Source organism: Zosterops lateralis (assembly GCF_965231275.1).
Source record: "Zosterops lateralis genome assembly, chromosome: 11".
In the NCBI taxonomy this organism is placed as follows: domain Eukaryota; kingdom Metazoa; phylum Chordata; class Aves; order Passeriformes; family Zosteropidae; genus Zosterops; species Zosterops lateralis.
The window spans coordinates 3,061,461-3,084,921 of NC_139771.1; the positions used below are offsets into that span (position 1 = coordinate 3,061,461).

The 23,461-nt window shown below is 40.6% G+C and overlaps 1 protein-coding gene across 6 annotated transcripts in view; it reads right to left on the reverse strand.

Annotated features, from left to right (window-relative positions):
• The window catches only part of PBRM1 (polybromo 1), a gene marked incomplete at its 5' end in the record, with an annotated part of 56,992 nt that extends 33,600 nt beyond the window's left edge, over positions 1–23,392 (reverse strand). For 5 of the 6 annotated variants that reach the window (XM_083869501.1, XM_083869499.1, XM_083869504.1 and 2 more), the window contains 11 exons: positions 5,455–5,671; positions 8,915–9,006; positions 13,105–13,190; positions 13,601–13,699; positions 14,469–14,537; positions 15,012–15,128; positions 15,768–15,908; positions 18,201–18,348; positions 18,926–19,023; positions 19,756–19,911; positions 20,920–20,967. In XM_083869501.1, coding sequence (XP_083725627.1) covers positions 5,455–5,671; positions 8,915–9,006; positions 13,105–13,190; positions 13,601–13,699; positions 14,469–14,537; positions 15,012–15,128; positions 15,768–15,908; positions 18,201–18,348; positions 18,926–19,023; positions 19,756–19,911; positions 20,920–20,967 — 1,271 coding nt within the window. Of the gene's footprint in view, positions 1–5,454; positions 5,672–8,914; positions 9,007–13,104; positions 13,191–13,600; positions 13,700–14,468; positions 14,538–15,011; positions 15,129–15,767; positions 15,909–18,200; positions 18,349–18,925; positions 19,024–19,755; positions 19,912–20,919; positions 20,968–23,358 lie in introns of those variants that run through there. The other variant, XM_083869500.1, reaches the window with a different exon arrangement.
• Between the last annotated feature and the right edge of the window lie 69 nt (positions 23,393–23,461).

Here is a 23,461-nt window from a genome sequence, read left to right on the forward strand (position 1 = left end):
TACACAGTGCAAAACAATTCTTTAGTATCCTCATTTTCATGACAAATCAATAGTCGAGGAGCTCTAATTACAGAAATGAGATTTACTTTTTGATTCTCTAGTAACATCTTCCACTTGTAACTATATCAGAGAAACACATCTCCTCAAAGAACGGTTTTGGTAACTTTGGAAGTTGTGGAGACTGAGGTCCTGTATTCATTCTCGCATGAGATGTTACAGGTGAGGCAGCAGCAGAGCCTGCTGAGCCCCCTGAGCTGCCCAGGCCAGCTCTGCACAGCCCCAGGCACCGCCTTCCCTCCATCAATTCCACTCATCTTCAGGGAGAGCCAAGAGCACCCAGCACCTCTCCTGTTAAACCCTCCAATTTGTGCCTTCTCTTAAAAAACACCTAGTTGATGATTGGTGATATGTGCAAAGTGCACTTCACATTAAATGCAGTTACAGGAAGAGTAATAACAACAAAAAAAAATCATTTTTCATATGCTAAACAAATGAATCAACATGAGCTAATGCTTAACTTAATGTGTTTTCTTGCACACTGCTGAAAGTTAGAGCCAATTTTTTTTAAACCTTCCAATACTTCATTATACACAATAGAAAATATTAATCTGCAGCAGCACAAGCTCCAAAACCTGTCGCAGCTTCCTCACCCTCCTTCCTGGCACATTCACCAGGCACACATCACCTTTAAACCCAGGCTGGTTTCTGCAGGACTGGCTGAATGTGTCCCTGCTGGACGGAGCATTATTATCACTACCACAAAATGAATTTAACATAAAACCTTTCAGTCCCAAGCTTGCTCCTACCACCATTTGCTTATCGACTGCCCAACAATGAAGGTGCAGTTAAATCTGATTTTAAACAAACAATTTACGTTCCCAGCTGTGCTCATCAAAGGCCTGAAGCAAAAGTAAAAATCCAGACTTAGACTAAATGGTTTGAAAAGTGACAACTTCCAGGGACATGAGGAATGAAAAATGTACAGGCACAGAAGAAATCCTGTTCTGGCCTGCAAAGAATCTCCTCTCCAACCATTCTCTGTAGGTGCAAACAATAGGATGATTTTATTAGGTAGGTTATTTACATAAGTACTTTGAACAGATTTAATTACACTCAAACTCAACAAAACTCAAGCACTATGACTTTCCCGGAATTAGAGGATGAAGTGCAGCTTCACAATAAATTTTTAACAAGCCATCTCACCAATCTTGGGAAGAAAGGATTTTATAAACATCAGTTTATTTCACAAAGTGAGGCTGAAACTAAGCAAACCCACGGCTCTACAGAAAGCCACTGCCAACATAACACAAATTATATCCCAGAAACTAAGAGAAATTTCTGTGAAAATTATTGACAGGGATATAATTGTACCTGAAAGCATGAGTAAAATGAGAAAGAATTTCCCTTTAAACAAAATTACCTCTGCAAAATGAGGAAAAAAAGTTTAAAAGTAATGCTACAGTTTCATAAAACCACTAAGCCCAAAACAACGCTGGCATGACAGTTAATTTGGTTGTAATCAGAATATTAATTAAAAGAATACTGTAAGTTGGCATTCAACTCCCTAAAATGTCTACTGCAAACTCATCAGTCCTTCCAGCTGGAATATCTGCAAGGACTGAAAGTGAGACATACTCTTTCCATATAACCAAAAGCTCCATTTACGAGAAAAACAGCCTAAAAATTTCCTACTGAAAAAATCCAAACAACAGGCTAAGATCAGTTATGCAACTTATTTTCTTTTATTCAGAAATTGTGAAGTGCTACTCCAGCCTCTTCAGGGAAAAACAACCAACAAAGAATGAGTGGGATCAAGAGATGCATTTGACAAATGTCCTATTGAACATGACAGTCTTCTTATAAAATACATTGGGAACCTTCTTTACTTGAACCTGTGATTTTATAAAGGTCTCACATACAACATGCACTGAAAGTACTTCCTAAGGTAGAAAAACAGGTCACAGAAACAGAAGATTTCAAGAAATATACAATATTCACCAAATAATAACTTACATTAAGTGACAAAATGAATGAAAGAACTCCTAAATCTCAGATAAAGTGAAAATTTACAATGTATTCAAAATATTATGGACATAATGTTCTCTTCCCAATTGACTCATTCTTCAATCAAGCAAACAAAACCACAAAAGTTGTCCATAAATCCTTCAAACTTTAGCCCAGGCAGCAGTCTGTACTACTTCAGAATTGGTTCCACTCCTTGATTTGCCATATTGCTAAAACTGTTTAAGTTATATGGCAAAATACGCTTAACCAGGTGATGACATTTACTATAAACTCCACTCAAACCATTCATAACTAATCCAAAACCACCAAGAGCCACCATGAAATTCAAGATAACCTCAACACATCACATAAATGCAACATTTAGATTCTTGTGGCACAGAGCATTGTCCAAAAAGGGTCACATTCATAAGAAAAATTCATTTGAATTCCCCAAAAAGGACCTATCACACAAACCCAAGTGTGTTTTACACCAGATCCTGGCACATTTTTAAATCTCACTGCAACCCCAGGCAGGGTGTGTCGTGAAGATCCCAATTTCAGTGCCTGAACTCCCACATATGTTTCAGAGGGAGCTGCTGCCAGAGAATTCCCTGGCACACCTTCCTCCTCTGGTATAGAAAAGCCTGACCCACTTGCCTTGGGGATCATACTTCTCAACACTGTAAAATTTAATGAGGAACAGTGTTCTTGTAATCCTGCCAGAATCTAGCACTTATGCACTTGGTAACCAAACATATTCTCCTGCATCATTTCCTGACTGTTCGTGTGGTTATTTGTAATTAACAGAATGACTCTTCCCCAGCAATGTCAACTTTGCATTAGGCACTTTTACCACATCTCAAAGTCACAGCCTTGACAGCATCATGCCTCTCTTTTTAAACGGGATTTTCTTGCTCTCCAGCCCTGAGCTTTGCCCCCTTTGAGGCAAAGAATTCTCATCAATGTGCTGAACACCTTGTGGGAGAGAATGAAGGGACAGCCAGGGTCATCTCAGCTGTGTCCACTGACTGGGCAAGAGGTGAGTGGAACAAATGGAAACAGAGGAAATTTCAGCTGAACACAAATGTTTTTTGCTGTGAGGGTGGTCAAACATTGGCACTGGTTGCCCTGGGAGGATGTGGAGCCTCCATCTGTGGAGATCATCAAAACCTGACTGGACAATGTCCTGGACACGAGGCTGTGGCTGTGGGCAGGGATGATCTCCTTTCCAGCCTCAGTTGTTCTGTCATTCTGTCAACAGCAAGCCAGGAGGAAATTAGAAGACACTAAAAGCCATCAGCATGATTACCTCCCACATCCACAACAACTTCAGGATGAACATTCAGCTCAAATGACTGAGGTTCATAACACTCAAAGTGACTGAGAGGCTGGGATAGGTAAAATCTCACTAAACCAAAACACACTCACATACTCCCTCTGGAAATGGTGTATTCTTTTAAAGACTTTTCCTGCATTTAGCACACACAACCTCTCCTAAAATACATGACTAGCTGTAAAATTTGCAACAGGCACACATTTCACAGCTCCCTCTGGCAGGACAGCTGAGGCAGCCAGATGCCAGAGCCAAACAGACATGGAACAGGAATGGCAGGCTTCACTCCACCTCCTTCAGCTTTTCACTGGGACACTAAGCTTTTCCCTCCCCATCTGGGAACAGAAGATATGCTCTATTTATGTATATCTCAAAAAAAAAAAAAAAAAAAAAAAAAAAAAAAAAAAAAAAAATCCCCAAACTACCAAAGACCAAAAAAAACCACCACAAGAAAAGAAGGGGAAAAACCCACAGAAAACCAAACACCCCAAACCCCCAAAAACAATCTCCAACCCCTAATGAGTGGCAGTTTTGAATATTTAAAGGCATATTAGCAGTATCAGCAAAGCCATGATGCTTCAGTTTTCCCTAAAACACATCAATTAAGTGTACATATGCATGACTTTAAGGCTTTTTAGGTACAGCAAGAAGTGAAGATTACATGGTAATTTAAAAGACAGCTGAATTTCAGAATTTGCAGCACGTTAGACTTCTACAAACATTGTACTTTAATTGGTGATATTTCTAAAAAGCCTGGCTGTTCCTTTTTTTATTTTCTAAGCCCCCAGGCAGTAAGTCAAGTTACTTTTTTCTATAGTTCTTCATACACTTGTATGGAATTTCTGTGCTGCTCACACAGCCAGATGCAATCTGCCTACACTGTAAGCAAAGCAGAAATGCAGCTGCCTCTCTATGGCAAGTTATTTCTTCTATAACTGATATCAAGGGTATTTTTAAAGGAAAATCTCTCCCAAACAAATCTGTTTATATATAATTCAAGCCAATACTTTTAGGTACATTTAGGCACAAACTGTCAATGATTCTTCTCCATTTCACTGTTTGTTTTTTCATCAAGTAGATTTTGTGCTTTTTTCAAGGCAAGACACTTTCTTTGCCACTATTATAGCTGTACTAAGGCATAAGAAAAAATGCTTTAAAGCCACTGATGGAGAGATAACCAGTGTGGCAGCTTTTATTCCCCAGCACATGCAAAACACCCTCTGACAAACCAAAAAGCACCTTTGTTAGCTTCTGATTTAACAAAGACACTGCTCATTCAACAGTTACATCAAGTCTGACAGCTTGTATTATGGATAACTAAAACGTACAGACCTGTGGATCACAGTGGATGACAAAGGGATGAGCAGTGGGAGGGTGCAGGGCTTCCTCACTGAAGCTGAAGGACTGGTACAGCCAGGATGTGGCTCAGGCAGGAGATCTGGGCCCCAGAGCCTGGGCAGCACCATTAAATCCTATTAATGCTCCCAGGACCCTGCTCACATCCGTCGTACTGGTTTATCTTGAGCCACTAAAAAAAGTCACTGCTCACTTCACTCAGGTCTTTAATCTGACAACTGCACTCTGGCAGCTCACGGACCTTTATGGCTCACAGATTTATAAATGCTGAACTGCTGGCTTCAGTCCAGACCAGCTACAGCATCATGAAAATAATTACTCTCCACAGTTACTCAGTGACCTAGACAGGAGGATTGTAATTGCAACCATCTTCCTACAATTCACACTGAAGAGTATTAACTTAAAAAATATGACAGTAAGAGGTAATCAAGCCATCATGGTCGGGAGAAAGAAAAATGGGGAGTCCTGCGAAAACCTTAATCTCTGCTGTACATACAGGCTTCAGAATGATCCACATGGCAGTTTTCAGGCACATAAAAAATGAAATTCAATGAAAAATAAACGGACCAGCAGCCATGTATCACAGATGATCTAAAGACTAATGCAGACCGAGCTGAAACAAGCAGCAATCAGATGTAGAGGAGAGATGGTGCAAACACTGCATTAGGTACCAACAACCTGACCATAAAAGAAGATCCTGAGAATAAAAGAAACTCTTGAATAGTTTCACATCAGATATAGTTTGCATTCTGTTTTCTTACCTGATCTGCTGCAATGAAATGGGTGTTTTTATTTGCTGATAATAATCAGGATACTTTTTCTTGGAGGGCAAGTGGAAAAAGGGTTCAGAGATGAGCTGGCCCTGGTTGTTCCGGCAACTTCTGACTGTGTCATAAAGCTGGTAAAGAGGACTAGAGGTGTCCATGAAGGAGGTAATGCTCTCAGCCTCAGACTCTCCCTCTTCATAACGAGCAGCAGCTGCACAGAGAGAAAGGAAAAACAGGAAACTCAGCAGGGCAACTCAGAGTGGGGTTTTTGGTGGATAAAGGTCTAAAGCAGAAGAAAAGGAAACCCCACTCTGATAGTCAGATTCATACCTCAGAAAATGACACAACACATACCTAATGAGCTTCAAGCTGACAAAAAGAAGGCACTTCATTGCAATCCTTAAGACAATATTAATCACAGCTCAATACAAAACTGTGAAGCAGAAAAAAATTGACACTAAAGCCTGATGATGCCTCTCTAATACATACAGCAAATGAAGAAGAAATAAACGTTTTACAGTGATGATGTAATAAGCCTAAAAAATTCATAGTAAGTATTTTAAAATTTCATAGCAAACTTTTCTGGTTATCTTGTTTCAGGATTAGGATCAATGAAAGAAAAGCTATGAAGAGCTAACACTTACTGCAGATAAATGAGGAGAAACATTACATGAATAATCAAAACACAATGGGAATGAGAAAACACTGATACTGGAAACACAAGATGGGAAGCAATAAATGGCCAATTCTTCTACACCTCTAAGTAGCACAAACAGTGCAATTTGTACCTTGCAGACAGACATAACAAAACCTACATGGCTTTGCACATGCTAGAGTTAAATTATTCACCCCTTTTCCCCTCTGTGAGTCTGGAGGACAGCCTGGCAGGTGACTCACTGGGTAATTCAGCTACACAAAACAGTTCTCTAACACCAGGTTTCCAGCTGGCATTTCCATTATTATTGCTCAGAGGAGGCTGTACAGCTTCAAGCTCTCTATCCATGTTCAGTAAAGTCATCTAGAAATGGTGACTAAACCAGGGGACACTCAGACTGTAAAAACACAGTGCTGTCATTGCTCCTCTGCAGCCTGACTCCAGATCTACATCAGTGTGTGGGACCTACCAGGGTCAGAGGTAAAGCTAAAACACAACCAGGCATCAGCATCACTTAATGACCCAGCATTCACTACACCACAGCCAGCAAAGCAGGAGCTGGACAGAATAACTCAGGTAGAAACAAACCACTGGAGCTATCACTGAAAACAGGTAAAGTTTCAAAAATAGATTATGGTTTAGTTTGCTCAAAGAGTTTGGTCTGTTTGCTCAAATTGTTCAGTTCTGAGCGCTCCACCAAAAAGTAAGAAACAAACAGAAAAAGCAGAATAACTTGTTTCTAAGAAAGAGAAAACATAAAGGGACTAGTCAGGTATTTGCTGCTCTCTGCTATGTGTGAGCCAGCAACAAAACAGTTTAATACCCTAAATAAGAAATGTACTTTCTTTGTGTTGAAAGTAGAACACAAGGCATTCCTTAAATAGAAATCTACGTAAATTAGGTATTAATTAGTAATTTTAAAATGTACTAAAATGAAAGCATTTATGTATTACAGTTTTACTGTATTTTTATATTTATACAATATACAGCTATAAATATTTTCATTATGATGTGTATGTTTTTTAGAAGTGATGTGTAAACATCATATATTCTTACATATCTAGAAAATTATAGTGATCTCCTAATATGAAACCTCGGCTAAGGTTATTAAGAACCTCTCTATTAAGAGCCAAAGAAGAATGTATTATTTAGACTAGAAGACAAAAATTTTTTTTTTTTTTTTTGCAATAATAATATTTTTGCTCTTATAGAGGAAACAATGTGATGCAAGACTGTACATTCTTTAACGTACACTAGCACCAGGTTCCAGCCAGGACTGGCAGAGGAGAGGGACAGGCAGTTATTGCCCTTTTGTGCTGCTGTTATCACAAACACAGTTTGCAGATACCACAACAAACTCCACTGTCTCCTTTGTGGTCCCAAAGCACCCAAACAACAATAAATGCTCAATGTCCAACTGAATATGGTTGCCAGTAAAAACAAAAGCAGTATCCAGTCTTCAACAGTCTCTAAATGATACTGTAAAAACGAAACACCCTTGTTTACAAAATTAAATACATGCAAGTAATAGCTAATGACCACCTATGCCTGTCTCTATAGACTTATAATGAGGAGCAAGGGAGCTGCCAAAGTTCCTTGTACTCTGGAGCTGGAAATGTTCTACACAGTCCATCGCACCAAAACACCATCTGCAGCTGTCAGGATAAATGCTCAGTTGGAAACTGATATTGTTCATTGCTTAGGCAACAGCTATAACCACAGAAGCTCATAAAGATTCAGTACTTTGTCTCAGGAAGGAGAGAGTTTATTAATGTTCAGTCATGGAGCCCTGTTCTCATTTACTTTAACAAGCATCAGAGGAATGAAAAAAAAAAAAAAAAAGACAGTGGAACAATTAATAAAAATATCACTTGGTTTAAAGATAAACCCAGAGACTGACAGTATAGAGTTGTCCAAGTATACACTGGAAGGACAGAAAATCTTAGGAGGTGACAAGTCTGCCCCAAAAAAATAACACTGCCTCTTAGGTGAATGCAATAAAGATAGCAGAGCTCCAACAGCAGCAAGAGAAAAGTCACACACACACACACACAGAGGTCCCATGAAAATTACAATAATGTCCATAGCAAAGGTGACACCTGAAAGTGGTTCAAGATCTGTGCAAGAATTTAAATCACTAAAACATAAGAAGTTACATGTTTCTACAGCATTGCGATTTGGAAAAAAATAACAGCTAACAAACAAGCAAAACCCAGCTAATAAATACTCCCCACACATCCCAGGAAACAGCTGCTCTGAAGCAATAAGCAAACTCTGAGCTATGGAATTAAAATGCTTTTGCTTACAGCAAGAGCTAAAATGCAAAAGATTCTACATACCTATCCACTAGAAAACTGTGAGGAGTGTAGTTCAATTACCAGGTAAGAAATAAATGCCCCAATAATACATATTGAACAGATGCATCTTTCAGCATCAATGAAGAAACAATGTAAACAAAAAAATTAAACGAAGAAACAATTCCAGCGCTACCAATCCCTTTTGCTGCATGGAGCACCCAATGCCTTCTCCAGTATTTTCTGTTACATTTTAGAAGAAATACAACCAAGCAAGAGCTTCCTAAAGCTTGTATAAGTATACTTGGAAACACACAGAAAAATCAAAGTATGCCAGCAAGTTTAGCCTACCCTATCTCACCAGCTCTAAGATTCAAAGGAATTACACACTGAGTGCAAAATATTTTTGAAATAAATGTATCTGAGTTTATCAGAAGCTCTACAGATTTGCTCATTGTGAACATTTTAATGAAAGGAATTAGAGAAACTGCATTTCAGTTCCTACCAGCCAAAGCTGCATCCTCATCACTTTCTGATCCATATTGCAATGCCATGGTTATTGCTGATAAACGATCCCCTTGGGCTGATCTTTTGTTACTATGAAAGAGAAAAAGTTAAAGAAATTTTACAACGAAAAAAAAAAGAGAAAATTAAAATGAAAACAAAGGAAAATGTTATCACATTATCCATTAACAGTCACCCAGAGTGTGTGAGCAAACAAGTGAAGCTCATGACTCCATAAGCAGGAACACAGCCATGACTAAAGAAGGCTGGAGCCTTTAACAGGAGAAATTCTTACCAAGCCATGAGTCTGCCTCTATTTTATGAGCTGGTCCATCCAACACAGTCAGAAAACTGAGCTCCAGCCAACTATCTTCTGTCCTATTTTGTATACTTAAGTATTTGATTAATTGCAAGTGAAGGGGAATGATAAGAAGTCTCTCCCAATTAATAACTTTGTTATTTGACCTTGTTTTATTGGGATTTGTCTGCAGGAAGGATTTCAACACACTAAAAGCTGTATTTTCTATCTCCTTCCATTCCCTCATCCCCACCTTTGGCATTTTCAGCACACACAGTGCCTGCTCCTATGCCTCTTAGGTGGACTAAACTGGCATCCACACTAGCTACAATCTCACCAAGACTTCTTCAGCATCCCTCTCTTTAGTCCCAAACCTGGGGCACAGTATTTCATATCACACTACATAAGCTCTGCCTGACATTCTCTGCCTTTTTACAAGATCAGCTCTTCAGGCACCTCCAGAAAGAGGCTCAGCCTTGTCCTGCAGGAGCCAAGGGAAGACTGGGGAAAAGCAGATGGGCTGAGTGCATGCCTGGGCCCTACACTTTCCTATACATCCTTTCCTGCCTTTTGATACAAACACACAGGTATCATTCCCTTAGTCTGTGAGCCATGCCTCTAAAACACCCACTGAGTTCCTTTAGTCCATGACTGCACAGTCCTGCAGGGCAGCAGTGCTGGTGTGCAGTACTGGGCTGTGGCCTGATGAAGCCACTTCTGGTTCTGTCCTTGCTGTGCTTTGCCTCTTTTCACCAGAAAACCTTCATTCACCTGGGTCATTGTTACTGCAATACCACTGACAGGGTGTGCAAGTCCACACCTGGATCATGAGCACATCCATTTGCAGCCTCTCCTCTGTGCTGCCCTAAGGTGCCAGGGGCCCCTGGAGCTGTAATTCACCTTCCCACTGCCAGTGCAGATCCAGCCCCAGCATCCTGACCCACCCCTGCCTGCTCTGCTGTTGTTGAGTGGCTCAGCTCTTGGGTCCAGGATGCACTTCCACAAGCAGGTTCTCCAGCTGAGCAGCCCAGGCGGTTTTAACCCTGTGCCAGCTGCTGCAGCTGTCACACTGCACAGTGTGCTCTGTACCCCCACAGAGCACTGCCACTGTCCATCAGCCAGTAGGAAGGGCTGCACATGCTGCAATAACTCAGCAATAACTACAGTATCTCTGTACAGCATTAATCTCATCCTAACCCAAAGCCCAGCAGCACAGCAAGGATGAGGAAGAAAATCGAACAAAATTTAGCGCATTTCCATAGGATAATGACTCAGGTTTTCCTCCAAGGGCACAATTTACTTACCGATAATATTTGTTAGAAGAATTTCTCTCATCCCCAACACTGCCTTTACCCTGTGAGGAAGGACCTGTCAGCTTGGAAGCAGCCAAATTTGATGCAGTCCTTAAGGCAGGAGAGGCAAGCCAAGGAAGGGGGAGGAAAAGAAACAGGCCCACCATAAACCCATGAAAAGACGCAGCAAGAAAAAAGCTTTTTACAGAATCACTTTGATAGATCAGCCAAAAAGTTCAGAGACAGATGTCTGGAAGCTAAAAGATAAGTAATACTGAGATCCTTTCAGTGCTCCAGCACTTATGTGGATTTTTTTTTATAAAGTCAGAGGAAAGAAATGTTTAGGTCAAGTACTGATAGCTGTACACACAGCTCAGCCTAAACAGCAGTGAAAGGAGCCAACAAAATGTTCCTTAGCATCCAGATAAGCCAATCATACAGGTCCAGTCATGTTTTATCAACAATTCAAGTCACTGTCAAGTTGGTTGACAGTGCATATTATTATCAAGCAATTAAATTTTGCCACTTTAAGGGAGGACAGTTAAATGCACCCACAAAGATTAGTTTAGTATGGCAAAGGAGACAACGAGCTCTGCAATAAAAAACATTTTTGACACAGGGGCAACATATAAAACTTAGATTAGAAACATTATGATTATTTGAGTTTGAGCCATCAATGAGAAAGAACAACAGATGTAAATTCAGAAGAAAAATATAGAAAATGCACTTGAAGTGAACTTATGTTTACTCTAATCAGCAATAGCTAAAGGAGAACTCCCCTTTAAGACAATTAAACATTTAGGAATTTAAATAAAAATAATGATTCTGTGGAGCTTGAGAGTCTTGAGAAAGAAAGAAACAAACAAACAAATGGTTCAATAGAAAACGCAATACACAACAGCAGGTGAAAGGTTTGGTTTTCATGACACTTCTTCTCTTATCCCAAATTTTTTTCTGCATTCAGCCCAATATTATTGTAGCCACCTTCAGGCATTATTTTTCCCCCCAAGTTAGAGAAACAAAGAAGGGAGCTGTCAATGGTTCTGACAGATTACTTCAGTATTTGAAGGTCTGTTGAGAACACAATACTCAAGAGAACATCTAGAATAAGGCAGCTGAGAAGTGGAAATGGGTTGGCAGTGCAAGAGAGGAATTCAGCTAACAAATATCAGTGTGATTTATCTGTCATCCCTTCTTACACAATCAGCTTTATTTTAAAGAAAAACTGTTAAGTCTCAGAAATAAATATGACACACCCCCTAACATCCTGAGCTTCATCAATGGCCAGTGAGAAAAATAAAATACAATCACAATTTAAATAGAAAACCTCTGTGTAATTCTAGTTACTGCTAAGCAAACACATATATATGTTCAGTATCTGTAAAATCAAAGTCTTCTGGCACTACACATACTTTTAAGAAGGAAAATTATTCAGGAATTACTCCTTAAAGAGTATTTCTGCTTTTTATTTTTATATGCTCCAACAATGATTCACCTACCATGGGAAGGATGCTGATGCTGAACAAACCAACCAGAAAAACCACTTCCCAAAACATCAAGCAGTAAAAATCAACCAGGCAACTTCCACTTCTTTCACACAATAATCCAAGGCAACACTTTTAACGCTACCACCATAACACAGAAAAAATTAAACTACCTTCCACTTAAGTAAGGCAGTGACAGTGTTTCCAGTTGTACCATGCAAACCTTTGCAGGAAAGGACAACAGTGGTTTCCCAGCACCAAACAGCAATAAACAACTCTAATATATAAAGAGATTCCACCCTGTAAGCGTTTCCCAGCTTCTTGAATGGCTTGCAGGACATTGTTTAATTTATTTGGGATAAATGACACAGCTCACATTGGCAAATAATATCTAAACCTACTTTTGAGTGTTACTAGTGAGTAAAATGTTTATATGAGAAGAAATTTAATTGCATTTCAGTTAAGAAACATTTATGGTGACTGCATCACTTCCCTGTACACTATGGATTTTCACAGGAAGAAAATGCTGTTTCCTTAGTAAAATCATTCCATGAAACAAATAGAGCTATCAACTCTGTTTTATACCTGCATATTCAGGGCCAAATCTCTGCTTCACTGATTCATAAATCCAGACCTTCAGGTTCCTGTGCCTCTTTTCATAGCTAAAATTGCTTTTCAAACAGGAGTAGACTTCCCTTTAAGTATCTTTTGCCCAAGGTTCTGTTCCTATGTTTCTGCCTCTACCTGTGAGCTCTTTGGTTTCAGTTCCTAACAAGGTTCAAGAATACCCAGCATTTTTCAATAAAACAAAGCATTTTCCTCATTATTCATTTTCTGTTATTAACTTATTAATAATGTGGTGGAATATGGCCATAACTTATTAAAGAACCACTGACACTGTTTTTCATAATCAAGTGCATCACAAAAATATTTCATCACAGAAGTATTTCAATGAAAAAAGCTTTCTTTCAAACAATATTTTAACCAATGTACAACTTTTATAACAATATTAAGTTTTCAAACCATAAATTTCCCACAATATTCTCCACAGCACAATTAAGGGAATGCCAACAGAGGTTTTTATATGAGATTATAGAAAGAACTCTATTTGCAGTACCTGATTCGGAGACTTGACTTGGCCAACTCACTGTGTTCAATCTCAGCCTTTTTCATATTAAAAATCTTTTTAATCGCATTTGCATCCTGTCAATTAAAAGATCTTTTTGTTTAATGTTGAAAGTGAGTAATATTGTAACCAGATATATCCAGCTATCTAAAAAAATTTTGAAGTGTTTTTACATTTAGATATAAAACAATTTTGCATGAGAAATGAAGCATGGAACAAAGTCTTCCTGAATTACTCCCACACAGTATTTTTAAGTGGCCTGAAAAAACTGAATAGAAGACCTGAGCAGCTTCTAGCTGATTTTTTGTCATTTGTACCTAATTCTACTAAAAGTAATATAAAAAAGAAAAACCCAGTAAAAGCTAATAAAAAAATGCAAACAGGGTCTTGAGAGCTTTGTGCTCAAGACTTATTTAAGTATGAACCAGCACAGAAAGTAGTTAAGAAAATCTGTACTCAAATCACACTATGAACAACTGAAACTAACCTTGAACACTTGGGAACCAGGCTCATTGTAGGTTTTGGCATTTTTTGCCAGAAGATCTATGTCCTTGGCCATGGCATGAATGCTTTTATAAGTTCCATTCTATACAACAAGAAGCAGAACTGGTTAAAATGGCAACCTTCAGACAGCATGAGAACTAAGCCAATAGTGAAAAGCAAAGGAATTTATATTCAATAAAGGAAACGTTCATGGAAAAACAATTTATTTGTAAAGACAACAGATAAGTATCTAGAAAAAGTAATCAGACAAAGACAGTAACATACATATATGCTAAGTCTTTATAAAACTCATGAATGCTAAGATTGAAAAAGACCACTCAGTAGATCATACTACCTTCATTTAAAGAGTTCTGACAAAATGCTGTTTTAACTTTATTCTCTAGTTCAATCAGTCTATGTCCCACCTCTCCCTACTATACAAAATGTTAGAATTATGGAACTGTACTTCAAATTACTGGAGAAGTAAGATGAAAAATGCATCAGTACAAAACATCTATTTATAGCACTAGAACAGAAGTAGGTGATGATAATGCACAACCAAACCCCAGTACTCCAATGTTTTACATGAGCAGCACTTGCCAAGGAACTGCTTTAAGCCATTAAATATCAAGGAACCTGAGATACTCTGGCTCAAAGCCAGAACTCCACAGCTCCCAATGCTTGATCCTCCACACAGCTACTTCAGCAGCACTAACCCAGCACAGGACATTGAATCACCACAGTGGGCAGGTTTTTTAAGAGCAGGAGGCAAACACATTGCCTTTTCTGCCACTATATATCCTGACTTCTAATAACTCTGGAATGCATACTGTTAAAAAAGGCTGTACTCTGACACATTAGTATGTTCATACCTGTATCCTTTGGGCAATAGTTTTAAGATCTATGGGTTCCTTTATTATTGCATAATAATCTGGATATTGCTGGAAAACAGAAATAATTTATGTATTACTATAAACAGTCACAAAGCTTTTGTTCTAACAGCTCACAAAACAAGCCATTAGATGAACTGAAGATAAGAACAATGTAAGCCTCAAAATACAGCACTAGGCTTCAACTTAGACAAACCAGGTCATAAGGCAGACACAAGGAATTATAATTCCTCAATAAACTGACATAAGGGACCAGTTCTGATTGAAAATCAAATCCATGGTGATGGTTTTCAGAATATTTATTCTGCTGGTTAAAACATTCACCACAAAAACAGAACACCACTGTTGTGAAACAGTAGTAAAACCAAAACAGTAGTAAAAAAAGGTGGAGTTTGCTGTGATGAGGCAGAAACAGAGAAACTTGGCTGGCTTGCCCTGAGCATGGCCACCACAGCCAGTAACATCAGTTATACAAATGTCCAGGCTTCCAACTTAGAACACAACCTATATTATTAAAATACTCACCACTTTAGAAGGAAGTTTCTGGAACAGTTCACTGATGAGGTGTCCTGAGGGGTTTGTGGCAACAGCTATAGCTTCAAGAAGCTGCTCCAGAATTTCCTTCAGGTAACCTGGAGATGACTAACGTAGGGAACAAAAATCACAAAACGTTTTAATAGCAGCCAGAGTGGAGTGCTTCAAGTTGCATTGAAATATAGGAATTTACACTTCAAAGGGAGAAAAAAATGAGCTACAAAATATGGATGCAATGTTTGAAGACACCATTGTTTATGTAGGTAAAGGTACACTAGGAAACTAATTTCAGCTTTACACTGCAGACTGGCAGACACGCATCTCAGTTACTGAAAATGCATCCCAGCATCACAAAAACCAGGCTAGCCTAAATTTCCTCTCATAACACTCCAGGAACAGCTGCACTGACTGAACGGGGCACTTGCTGATAACTGATGTCATTAGACATGAATCTTGCATGTAACAAACCCAATGTTGGCATTAATTCAAGCACACTTCATATTATTCCAACTAAACCAGAATTGTGCTTTTACCCAGATCAGAAACCCTCACAGCTTTTTTTTTGCTAGGCAAAAATAAACACACATACAATGCTCTGAAGTGATTAACCAATAGACTTGCATAAGAAATACCCTCTGGGGCATAATTTAACAATGAAAATATTACTCAATGATTTTTCACCCTCTCAGAGTCAGCTGACATCCACTTACAGCCTCCCCTTTCTGCAGCTGTCATGCCCACACTTACTAATTCAGAATTTGCTTGATTGTCATGTCCTTCCTCATCATCATCATCATCCTCAGCATCACCTTTCTGAACAAATTCATTTTTTGTGCGCAAATACAGCTCCCATAGTTTGCAGGCAGCTTTATATTCAGGAGAATCTGGCTGCAAAAACAAATCAAACATTCCAGTCAAAATTCAGGGCATTCTCATCTGGAGGAAATCTGTAAGTTATCAGCTGAAAGGTATTAAATATATTAAATGAGTAATAGAAAACTTGGGAAATTCCTGCTTCACTTGTTTTTCAACAGATGAGTTAAGAATCACAATAAGCATTAGAAAATACAGAAAACATATAGACAATATAATCTGTATCACTCGAAAACATCCAAGTCTTTCTGAAAACTCAGCAATAAAATTAGCTGAGTTGAGGCTTGGACAAGACAATTAGATGAATCTGGAGAAAACACTGGGTTTTGTTGAAGTACAACACCAACATTTAAAACAGACTAAATTTCAGTATCCCAGAAATCTGATTTAAGCCAATACTGCTGTCACTGCACAGCGCTTGAAAATCTACTTCTGCAGCAGAATGCCAATAAATATCTTTGAAAGTACTGCAATGGTTTACACTCAGCATTAACTGGGAAATTCCAAAGAACCTGACAACACACTACCACCTGGGTACACCTCCAGATAAATCTTTTAGAAGAGGTAGAAGCATTAGTTAGAAAATTAACTTTTAAAAATACAGAGCTGGTAGTGGCAGACAAGCAGGTGCATATTAACATTACCCAGAACAAAGACAGCTTTTCCACCCATGTATTTCTCCTTCCCTTTCCTCTGTCATTTAGGCTCTATTTCAGGTAATCCTGCTGATAATGTCACCTTATTACTGCTGATTGCACCCTTACTTCACTCTCTCAACCTCTGACAGCTTGTAATACTAATGAGAAACGTTCTCCATCTTGCCTTATTAGGCTTAAACATTCTCAGCACATTAGACCAGGTGTTTCTTATGAAGAGCAGATTTTTTTAAGGGTGTCCTGTTCCACAAATCTGCTTCCTTCTGTATTAATGCAAGATGCTCAGGAGTAAGAGACTTGACTAGAAACACAAAAAAACCCAAAGGCTGCTGTTCTGCTGGAGCACTGCCAATAAAACACCTGCTGGAATAAAGACCTTGACAATCAATCACTGTCCCTGGTTTGTCCATGCCATGGAGCTGCCTGGGAAAGGTAAAAGGCGAAAAGAAGAGGTTAAGTTTGTGTGCCACACTTCCAGCTCACAGCCCCATAATTCTCTGGAAATGCCAACACTCTTTCATCGTGGAATAATGGATGCCTATTTTTAGTCCAATGCAAGATCTCTACGACACAGTTAAATTTTGAGGCCACAATTCTATAGGAAAGGCAGCACACATTCTGTAAAACCCCAATCATTCTTTCCTGCCATCAAGTCCTTTTCCTTCACATAAAACCCATTAATGTTGGGGTTTTCACACTGAGTGCCTTGCAAAGCTCCAGGAGTACAAAATGGATTTGGAAATCTTTGTACTTTTCCTCCTGGAAGCTGAATGTGCAAATGCATTAACCCATAAATCTGATAATTTTCAAGAAGCTGCTACACACACACACAAGCAAAACAAACACTGCATTTCTGGATGTCACCTGGCTACCCTAGCTGGGCTATTCAGAAGGCAACCATCTGGATCATCTCCAAAGTCAAAGACATGTGAAAGGCAATATTAGCAGGTTCAGATTTGCTGTATCATCTCATTCACCACATACAATTTCAATGGTTTATGGATTTAACATAGTCTTTCATTAACCAATATTAATCCAATTTCCCCCCCCACTTCCTTATGAAAACTGCAATAAAACCCATTAACATCCACAATAAAACACACAGCCAGTTTGGGGGAATTGCCAAGGGGGTTGTCTTCCTGACATTACATTCACATCTATCATCACTAACCATGACAGTCAATGTGCCTCTTTTTTCATTTTATTAAGTGACAAAGGGAAGAGAAAGATTCAACACTCCTACCATAAGATTGCTTTTAGCATAAATATTTCCTTTTGGGAGGAAAAAAAAATAAATCTTTCTCCATTTCAAAGGGTTACACAGAGGGTGTTGTAAAATGAGAAGGCATTAACAGAGGAATATTTTTCTCAGCTTATATCTCCATTTTTGCTTTTGATCTCTTTTGGAAAACTACATGAAGATCATCCCCACATTATTTTACAATTTTCCACAGAACAATTGCTACACTAGGACATCTTAGAAAAACACAGTCAACATTACGGCAATATATCCAAATAACTGCAATATGTGCTGTTCTCTTACCAATAATACTTCAGGCTAAACTGAAGAGGTTTGGCCAAACCAAGGCAGAATTTGAACATCTCTACTCCTTTTACAATGGATTTGAGCCTTTACATGTAGTTTGCTCACCTTATAGTAAGCCTTTGCATTGTTAAAGAGAAGCTGGAAATCAGCAGTGAGCACATTCACATCATCATATTCCTCCATCTTCAGCTTTTGTTGGATTTTCATTAAATCAATTGGCTGAGAAACCACTTCATAATAATCTGGCTGATTTCTGTTGCAATGACAAAAACAAGCATCATATTCCAAGCAGTAAAACCCAAACCACAGCATAGCTTGTGCATGTTTATGACTAAATAAACCTAAGAAACTTCCAATACATTTTTGTTACAGCTAAAAGATCTGGACAGTGCTCTATCAGTCAGCTCACTTCATGTATGTTCTGTTACTGTCCTCAATTTTCTGAGTTTAAGAGAAAATTCAGCCTCTTACTTATCTCCTGCATTTTCAAGGGTCACTTCTATTAACCTTCCCAAGCTGTGTCCTTAGTATTACATCCCATCACTTATACAGAGTATCTAATAATCAAAGGCATAGATGTTTTAGGCAGGAGTCACAAAAAACATTTTTAGTTAATTCAGTGTATCTTTTTTTTTTCCCTCTGAAAAAAGAGCACCAATGTAAGCACGTCCCCTTGAATAATTACATCAAACACTTGGATCAAACACTGATGTGAAACATGACAAATGTAGCTTAGATTTTTCACAATTTTTTTGCTGAAGTATTTATCAGTTTCCACTTCGCCCTGATTAAATCTCAGGTTCAAGGTTTAACCAGAGCTGTGGCCTCACCTTCTCTTGGGTGCCCTGATGAAGAGCTCACAGAGGAGCCTGCCCTGCTCATCCTTGTAGTCTCTGATAGTGTTGTACAGCTCATGGCAGACAGCAATCTGAAAGGCAACAATACAAGAAGGAAAAGGGAGAGAATTTGAAGGAGGCAACAAACAAAAGCCTGCTCGCAAAGGGAAGGACAAGCTGCCAATCCACAGCATGCCCTAAAGAAGAAGTGAGAAGCAACTGGAGCACCTCACACTTTAGCAGGATACCTGACAAGTGTGCCAGGTACTGCAGGATTTCCACTAATTTTTTGAACACTGGGAGCTTTATTTCAATGCTAATTCTAAGTAAAACACCCAAAATGTAAATTAACTCAGTGCAATTCTCTCCGAGTTACAGGCATCTACAATAACAACAGGGGTTCTTCTGCCCTGCAGTTAATTAACATTTGACTGCTCATGCAAAGGCATAGCAGACGCATTGTACACTTCAGCAATCATTCAGGGCCATTCGCCACTCATCCCTCTATATTCGCTATGCAGACACAGCTCTCAACTTCTGCACATCATGATTTCAGCTCGTTCTCCAACATCCTTCCATCTGCCAAAATCATCAGCAAAAAGAGAAAAGCAGCAAAAACAAAACAGCAAAGAAAAAGATGGAAGTGGTGACCAAGCCCAAGTGAAAGCCAAAGCTGAATGAGGCCCTAAACCAAGGCAGGAAGTGATTCAGGACCAGTGTACATGTGCTCCATATGATCACTAGTTTTACAGTCCAGCACGTTCCAGACAGGGATACAGGGAGCCCCCAAGAAAAAAAGGTGCAATCAGTAAGAAGGCACTAACAGGATCTACAGTTGGGAGATTGGAAAGTCTCCTCCTCTTCCTGCTGGGGCCTGGAACGTTGGTGGAGTGATGGGCGTCATCAAAGTCTCCGCCGCTGACGCTGCTGGAAGGAGAGGTAGCTCTTCGCCTCTTGGAACCCATGGAATCCAACTTCTTCTATAATGAACAGAAACATTCTTAAAGCCCTGGCCCTGCACTCAAACCCTCTGCTGAGAGCTGCCTGCAGAGCTAGCAAAGCTGCTGATGGTGCATTTGCCAAATGCTACAGGTCAGTTAAGCCATTTCTGTGAACTCCAACTCTGTGGAAATTCCCAAGAGTAAATGGAAATCAAAATGCTCCTGGTTTTATAGTCACCAATGACAGCAAAGCCAGAAACTCCCAAGCTCACACTGATGGAAGTGAACTTAGCAGCTCTTTGCAGAATATATTCTCAAACTCTCTACATTTTCATACCCCATCCCATGCAAGACAACTAACCAAGAACCACTATTTTCAAGAAAACAGCTGTACAGAGACACATGCTCAGTTCTGGTGTAAAAACACTTCATTCCACATCAAACTAAAAAACCCACAAAAACCAGACCAACAAAGGAAAAAAAAACAAACAACCAAAACAAATTACAAATTAAAAGGGCCACAGAATACCTTGTGTTATATTCAAGTGAAAAAAAAGGTCTGGATCACCATGGGACCTCCCACTCCCACTTGATGTGTGGGATGAATGGCTCAACCATGGAGAAGCAGATAAAGCCCCCTTCTCTTTTGGCCATAATTTTGCATTTACCAAGACAAGCAGTGACAAATGAATAACCACCATCCAACAACTGTGGTAGTTTATGGAACAAGTTGTTGGTTATTTCCCAATTTCCAGTGACAGCATCAGAAAAGTATCTTTATTGTGGCTATCTCAAAGGTTGAGGACAGAACAGATGCATCTATCCCAGACTATCCTCATTTTCTAACCAAATCCAGGGATTTCTTTTAGGAGGCACTCAGACAATTGACAAGGTGTGGCAGCACAACATAACTTTGTTCAAACATTTTTGCTAGAGACAGAGATCACTTCAGGCACACACATGAGATGAATAAGGAATAATTAACAGTCAGGAAAAAGAAAAGCAAAAGGCCAAGGCAGAGGGATGGAGATACGATCGATAATTTACCAGATTTACCAGAGTGGAACCAGCACCTCGAAAAGCCAATCTCCTCATGGTGTCTGATGGGCAAGCACAGATACTGCCAGAGGGGGACACTCTAAGAGTGCCAAACCAGTAATGGTGTTAGTACAGCCACAACTGGAAGACAAGAAAGAGGAAAGACAGAGGAAAGAAAATTCAGAGTAGGTAGACGAAGAATAAAATCAAAGAATAAAGTGGATAATTACAGTGACAGAGAAAAAAAGCAAGCAACAGCAGGCAACTTTTTTTAGCCCAGCAGAAATTCTACGAAGTAATTTTGTACACAGAATGCTAGACACTTCTGTCATTGTCACAGTAAAAATACATTTCCCTAATGTTCCTGAATATGCATTACAGATTTCACAGCCACTTGCTAGAGAATGATTCATCAAGCAGAGCAGAAAGTAAACAGAAGTGATACCTGACCTGAGAGTACAAACCAGAAAGCTGTAAAAGTTAGAGAATGCAAAGCAGCACAGTGCTTATAACAACATAATCTTAAGGTCAACAAACACTTAATAAACTCTAAGATGATGCACCTCCATCACTCTTCAGAGTGGATTTTTATACTCAGAAGTAAGCAATAAGTATGCAGCCATACACTAAAAATACACTGTTTCAATTTCTAAGCAGTCTCCAAGTTTGATTTTTTTTTTCTGTGCGAAATAAACAGAACCATTTTATGGCAAAATGTTTGCTTTTATGTATTTCTTCCAACTCCTGCCTTCAATCAAACCCCAGAGAGATTCTTTTCCTGTTCAGCACTCTGGACATTTTCACAACATGGACATGCAGAGCAGCTCTGTGGTTTATCAGCAGACAATTCACTTTGGGAACTGACAACAGCCTTGTGCTTCGGCACTGCCTCCAACTTCTATCTGAGGGCTACAGGCTGGAGTGGCTCCACCAGACACGTGCTGGGAAACATCCCTTGGCTGTGGAAGGAAGGCAGGAGGGACTACCAGAATCAATAATTCTGCTTCAGTCAGGAACCCAAGAGTACACTCAGTCCAGTCCCGTCCTGAAATAAGGATCTGGGAACCTCCCAACCAGCACCAGCCTGCAAACTGCTCCATGTTCACTGTCTGAGGCACAGTGCTGTGGCTCTTAGCCATCCTCTGACACTGCTGTGATCAGGATGCCCTCAGCACTCATACACAGCCTCCAAAACACGTTTTTCTCCTTTAATAACCACGCAGAACATGTATCAGTCTGGACAAGACCACACTCACCCAGTGAGAGACCTGCTGATGTGACACTCTCACTGAAGGTGAGGCACCAAAACACAAACTTCTCCCTAGACTGCCACACTCCTAAGCACAGACAACCCAGCTGTGCACTAGGACACAGTTTTACTGAAGAACCTCTCTCCCAGAGCTGCTTCTGCAATTGCACTGCTGGCTCACAAATCCCCCAACAGTCACACCGAGAATCAACACCGCTACCAGTGAACCACCTCCAGTGCAACAGGAGCTTGAGCATCTCCTCGGTAATTGCCCCCACCAGCCATAAAAATGTCACAAAACCACAGCGAGAAACGCTTTGGCCATCACGAATCCACATCTATGCTGATATACACAACGGGAGAAAGGTTGTCTCTCCCAAAAGATGTACAGAAGGACCACGAGTGTCACTCCCTCCAATCTCCCGACACGAACACGTTTTACACACTTAAAATATACTTAAAATAAAGCATTGCATTCTAGCACACGGTTCATTTTCTGCCTCTAGGTAGAGGAGAGCTAAAAGCCAATAGATACCACGGGCAGCACTTATTGCTATCTGGATCTCCCACGTTTCACCAAAACCACAAAACACGGTAAATTTAGCAAAGGGAGAACAAGGGAGGGAAACGCAGCCAGAATTTCCCCCGGTTCCCGATCCCATTGAAATCTGCTACGGGATGGGAAGCGGGGGCTGGCAGCAACCAGGCACTGGAAAAGGGCAAAGCTGGCGAAAAAGCGAGAGGAATAACACATCCATCGTTTTATCCACACCGGGACAAGAAACAAAGATACCAAATATGTAATTTCTCCGAAGCGCCGGAGCCCTGCCCGGGAGGTTCGGTGTTATTCCCGGCAGGAGACAAAGAAACCCCCTTTCCCGGCACGGGCGGACAGCTCGGTGTCCCGGGCCCGCCCCGCGCTGCCGCCAGAGCGGGCAGGACCCGCCGCTGTCCCCGGGCCCGCCCCGGGAGCGGCCCTTGTCACCCGCGGGCCCGGCCCGGGACGGGGATCCCGGCGGGGACAGGGCGAGAAGGGCCGAGGCGCCCCCGAGCCGGCGACACGGCCTAGGCCGGGGCAGGTGACAGCGGCGGGCGGCGCCCCGGGCCCGGCGGGGCCGCTGCGCGCTCGGGCGGCGCCGCCACACAAAGAGAGGCAGCGGCCTCCAAGCTCCGGCCCGCGCCCCACCCGCGCCGCTCACCCCGCCGGCTCCGCTCCGCCTCCCGCAGCCGCGGCCGACCCGGGGTGGGTACGCGGGGTCCGCCCGGCCCGGCCCGGCCCGTCCCGCCGGTACCGCCCGTCCC